General features: G+C 34.7%; 1 protein-coding gene across 2 annotated transcripts in view; it reads left to right on the top strand.

Annotated features, from left to right (window-relative positions):
* BRD1 (bromodomain containing 1) overlaps window positions 1-2,090 on the top strand; it is a 65,455-nt gene extending 63,365 nt beyond the window's left edge. For both annotated transcript variants that reach the window (XM_076329130.1, XM_076329138.1), the window contains exon 13: window positions 194-2,090. In XM_076329130.1, coding sequence (XP_076185245.1) covers window positions 194-377 — 184 coding nt within the window. In that variant the 3' untranslated portion in view covers window positions 378-2,090. The remainder of the gene's footprint in view (window positions 1-193) is intronic.
* The last annotated feature ends 3,890 nt before the right edge of the window (window positions 2,091-5,980 follow it).

The raw sequence follows: 5,980 nt of genomic DNA, 5'->3' as shown, positions 1-5,980 counted from the left end.
TTTCTTAATATTTCATGTTCTTAAAATTTAAGGCAAGTAAGTACTATCTTAAAAGGAATTTTATCCCTTTATTTAAAATGGTAAATCTGATCTGCTGCTATATGAGAAACACAATATAGCAACCCTGACATTTCTGGACAAACTTTGTGATTTTATTCTATATTTAACATACTTATTTTACCATTTCTTACAGGCAGTGGCTTCCCAAATCCAAAATGGTTCCCCTTGGGATAGATGAGACCATAGACAAGTTAAAAATGATGGAAGGCCGTAACTCAAGCATACGAAAAGCAGTAAGAATTGCTTTTGATCGTGCTATGAATCACCTGAGTAGAGTCCATGGAGAACCAGTCAGTGACTTCAGTGATATTGACTAACCGAGATTCTACCAAGGCATGAAAAATACCACACAGACTTGAACTCTGCTAATGAACCTCTTTGTCTAAAAGAATGTATTGAAGATAAAACCCCTTAATTGTTGATTCAGTGGCTGAGTTCTGCAAACTTGAAATAGTTGAGCAATTCTTCTAAATCACCATTGCCATATTGATTAATGATTTTATCGTGTTGTAGTTTGGAGGATTTTCCACTAAACCTGTTCAAATGTCTTGTTCATAGTGTTCATAATTGTACATAAATGTATATTCAACACTTAACTTATTCTGATTTTAGAAGTAGCTCTTTAATTCCTTTTATAATTTTGCTGGGGAGGGAGTTGGTTTTTGTTTCCATGCTTTTTTTTTTTTTTTTTTCTTTCTTTCTGAGGTTAAGTTACCTAAGCACCATCTTCCAGCTTAAGGTGCTTAGTGGATCTTCAAGCCTAATATCAAAATGGCATCAAATATATGTTTGCCCAAATCATATACAATATGGTGCTGCTTGTATCATTTCTTCCTTGGTCTGTAGCTTCTGAAAAAGACTTCTGAATGTTTGTGTAAATCGTTGCTCTTTGCACAAAGTACCACATATTTAAGGTTGATGTAAATTTACAATTACAAATATGTATTTTAAGAAAGGAAGTTGCATTATTTTGGAGGGTACTTTGTGAGAAAGACATCAAGAAAAAAATTATACTATGTACATCACTTGCAAATCACCAAAAACACTCCATTGTTGCCCAAAATAACTTGATTGTTTTTGTTTTAAACAAACCTGGCTTAAAGCCTGCAAGCACATTATTTCGTTCAAAACCATATCCCATTTATCTCCCATTGATTTAATTTTATTGATGTGTGCCTCCCTGTGTTTTATTTATTGTAGAAAATGTATTAATTTGCTTTATAATGAAAAATAAAATTGACAAATATATTGATATGCATTTTTATACAGGCACATGAGAAGACAACTTGCTTTGGGAGAAAAATGTATTGGAAATTGTATAAAATAACTTGATGGTTTGTGTGTAATTTGATTTTTTTGTAACTTGTAATCTTTTGTTTCCAATGAGGGGATTTATGTAACTTTTAATTTAGAACACTTTGGTAGCAATAGAAACTTTGGATACATTTTTGTATGGTACATGTGATGTATATAGAATTAGTACTTTATTTTTATTTTTAAGAAGTAAAGCATTATGTTTGGGCAGGGGGAAGAAGGAGGGTGGGTTTCCAGAACTGCATTTTTATATTAAAAAGAAAAAAAAATAAAGTCAAGATATTGATTGTTGTAGCTACTTTATTCCTACCTTCACTGAGATAACTGAATTTGTAACAATGAAAATGGCAAGGTATGTTTGCAATGTGATTTATAATGACTCCATTATTTATAAATGCACTGTGTTTGAACTCTTTTGCAGTGATATCTTAAATACTGTACCAAGTTATATAATATGAAACACCAAATAATGCATATGAATGCACGAAGTATTTATGCCCAGCTTTTTTATAAAGGATTAGCAAATAACAGCAAAACCAATACTTTTTAAATCTTTTTTTAAAACTTCATTGAATAGCATACTTCATTGTTAAACCTGCTTGAATCTTTATTTTAAAGGGACAATTACTTTTTAAATAGTTTTTAATGTTTTTATTCTCTATTGTTTGTAATACCCCCTTAGAAGCTTGAAATAAAATTTCTTTCTCAACTGTTAATTTTGTCCTGAATTTAGCCCCTGAGATTTTGCTGTAGTGCCCATTTTCTTACTCCATGACTGAGCTGTTACAGAGGCGCTAGTTCCAGAACCTGATTGTTTTCTTGCTGTGGCATGCAGTATGATCCTTACTGAGCCCTCTGCATGGTAGGTATTCTAGTTACGCTACACTAGCTGAGACCAGTTGCCTATAATGGACAAATTTCAAAGATTAGTTGGATAAATTTCACAAATGGTCAAGCAAATAGTTTTCTCGGTCTTGACAGTAAACACAGCTTCAGGGGGAGTAGTGATGGCAGGTATCCTGTAAGGACTGTCATTGAGGTGCGCTGCTGTGATAGAAACGGCCGCCACATCAGGTAGAAAAATAAAACGAAAATTTGGTGGGTTGCCTTAAATAGAACTTCTGTGTAATGACTTGAAGGATCTGCCATATAACCATGCTCGTCTTTGAAGGGAATGGAGCTTAATTTGTGCAATATTGAGACAGAGAACCACTTGTGATCTGTTAGGACTGCCTATTAAGAGTCTTCAAAAAAATAGCCTGCGTCAGATTGAATTTAGACTTGTTCCACCAAATATATGTGAAATTGGATAATGATTCACAGCCTCATTTTGGCAAGCAAAAGGAAAATGTTTTTTTGGATCTGTCAGACCTTGGAAAGCTAAAATTGCAGTTACAACAGGAGTAGGAAGATGGTAATTTGATACTTGTATAATAAGAATTTTGATATCTGTAAATTATGAAGTCCCAGTAAAAAAAAGTATACACACAGTTGCAAAATGATTCATAAGAAGGCTTCTCAAGTTCTGAGCTGCTTCTGATGGTAGCAACATAGGAGGGGGGGGGGAAAGAGCTCCTTTTTTGAAAACCAAAGCAGAGCATTAATTTAATTATTCTGTAACAAATTGTTTAATCACGTCTTCAGTGAAAGCTTTAGTTTGAATTTTGCTCAGACTTCCAATTTTCATTTTCTGTTTTTTATCTTCAGAGACGGCTCCATCAGTTCTTGGAGAAGGTAAATTTGCTGCCTTGATCTTGCAGGTGTCTATATGCACTTAAGAGAATTCTGAGCTGGAAAGCTTTACTGATTGAGAGGCCTGTTAAGCATCCTAACGAACCATATTGCATGTTCTTTTGATGAAACTAGCATGAAGGGCTACATTGTTTTTCTTTTGTCTATGTGAAGGAAAGCGTCCCAGGAATTCCTTCCAGGTACTGTCTGAGACGAGGTTGCAGCAGTGGCTGCGGCTGTTACCACACTCTCTTATGCCGAAGTCGAGTGGCTCTTCAGATTGCGTTAAAGTCTAAAATAATTTCTCAGACTTGTCAGTCTTCAGTGTGACTTGTGTGTTTTTAAGGGATTTCATACCTTTTTGGGAAAGGAAGTCTGAGCTCCAGAACTGCTTTATTTCCAAATTCTAGGGCCTAGCCAGGTACAGCAGTCGGATGAATACGTGCGTATTAGAATGTGCTTCACTACGTTTTAGATCAAGTTCTTCTATGGCACCATTAATAACTGTAACACAATCATAGAGTGAAATCAGTATTTCAGTGGAGGGAAGAGAAAAGGGAACACCACACTGTATCTCACTGATTTCTTGGGGAGTGTTAACAGCAGTAAATACAGGGTGTAGATTTGCATATTCACTACCCCATTCTGGTACAATCACTTCCTGCTAATAAAGTGTGAGAATCCCAGATCAGAAGCTGAAACTAAGTTGAAATTTGTCTTCTCTTGTAGTAAAATGTGAGAAATCGTGTTATAAATATTTAGGGAAAAAATGTGGATAGAGAATTCCTTTTTTTTTTTTATTAAAAAGTTTGTTACAAACTCAGTGACTTTTTTGAATGTTCGTCGGTTTCGATTTTGTATTTTTTACACTAGAGGGAGCAATACACACAGACCAACATTCACAAAATTTATATTTTCTTTTCAAAATGCTATTAAAACTTTTTGCTGCTAAACAGTCTTTTCTGCTTCTAGTATTTGTAGTCCATCAAAAGTAGCCTTCTCTGATGTTCTTGCTCCAAGTGGGCTGTTTTGGGAATGCTTATTTTTAACTGTAGAGCTAGTACGTAGAACAAGAAGTTTGGATTTTCTGGCTCCCCTACTTTGTGTCTAATTGCTAGTGACAGGCAAGTTACTTTTACACTGTGTTTTATGTAGCTGTTGATTTTCTTTGCAGAGGTGTACTGCTATGGGATCGTTCTATAGTGTTATAAACAGAAAATGACTCGGAGCTGCTTGCTGCTAGTGACGCAGTGCAAGACAGACACGCAGCAATCGCTAACAAAAATATTCAATTTGGAGGTGAAGGTGTGAGATGAGACAATTGTTCTGTCCTGCAGGCTGGTCTTGAGGATATTCACAAGGGAATTAAATAAACTTAGCTCTGATGTGTGATTGTGTGGGTAAAGGTCATTATCTATATAAGGAAAACACTTTTTTTTTTTTGACCTGTAAGTCTGAAACACAAATATAGAAGTGAAATGTAAATGGAGGAAGCATTTACTGTTCACATCCTACTTAACAATTTTCAGTTATCTTGTTTACATTTTTGTATAACATCATTCAGTTATTATGACTTAACCTGTTTTATCAATTCTTCCTTGAAAGATTTATTTCCTCTAAAAGAACTTACAAAGTTGAAAATATTCTTTTGGAATAGCATGAAGTTGATAATTTTTTTTTTTTTTAACTTTTCTGGAAATTGGTATTTAATTGGAGGGGGCTGTAAATTTATTTTTATCTGTCTCATCTATGTTCAGTTATCACGTCCTTCACTCCTCCATACTTGGCTCTATGAGGATGGGAATTTTCACATTTTTATAGCATAAAACAGAAAAAGCTTATCTAAATACATGGAAAATACAAAGAGGGCAAAGGAAATTCTATGCCTGTCATTTTAATGGGGAAACAGAGTTGCTAATAGATGATGCAAAGACGATGGAGTTGTTTTGATTGATTTCTTTGCTTCATTCTTCACAAAGAGAGTTGTTTTGAGATTATGACAGTTTTTTCATACTGCTAGTCCTTGATAAAAAGAAATTGAGAATATCTTCCTTGACAAATTATTCTTTAGGGTTATAGGAGCTTGAAGTTAATGCTTAAGTAGACAGGGAGCTACAGGAAGAACATTAGCAATTTTTGTCAATAAGTCAATGGGGAACTATAGGAAAAACATTAGCAATTTTCATCATGAACTCATGAAGGACTCTGGGGCTTTCTGAAGAACTGGAGAAGTGCTAAAGTAGTGTCTTCATTTAAAAAGGGGGATTTGGAGAATTGTCCACCAGTTTTGCTAAAGATAAAGCCACTGCAAGGACATGGTGAGAGAAGCAATGGTGGCTGGATTTTAGGTGGAAAGGTAATAGCTGAGAGATGGGCAGAGAGAGGGCAACAGTATTTTCCTACTTTCCTAATTAGAAAGATACAAATTATGTGGATTTATAAGCAGCTAAAGTATATGAAAAACTTAATTAATTTTTAGTTAATTTAAAAATACTTCTTACTTGTGTAGGATAGCATAACAGTCCTAATGGTGGATAAAAGGGGAGGTAACAGTTGGAATTACTTTTGACCTCACCAATGCTTTTGATGTTCATCATATTTTCTTAGGCAAACAAGAAAAATATCTCCTAGAACAAACAGGTTTTTGAAAAACTGCAGCAGTTCACAAAGTAACTGTCAGTGGTTTGATGTGAAACTGGGGGAACACTTTCGATAGTCTGCCTGTTGGGTCTGCACATTAGTGAATAGTGTTTAACACTTTCATGCTAAATAGCACTGCAAAACTCTTAAATGCTAGTTCAGATTTTTCTGTGTGTATCTACATCTATGTTTTGAATGAACTTTTATTTTGCTTTAGCAGTTCTTCGGCTCGTAT

Source organism: Aptenodytes patagonicus, chromosome 1 (assembly GCF_965638725.1).
Source record: "Aptenodytes patagonicus chromosome 1, bAptPat1.pri.cur, whole genome shotgun sequence".
NCBI lineage: Eukaryota > Metazoa > Chordata > Aves > Sphenisciformes > Spheniscidae > Aptenodytes > Aptenodytes patagonicus.
Note: the sequence above shows the minus strand (reverse complement) of the source record. Positions and strands in the feature narration are given on the sequence as shown.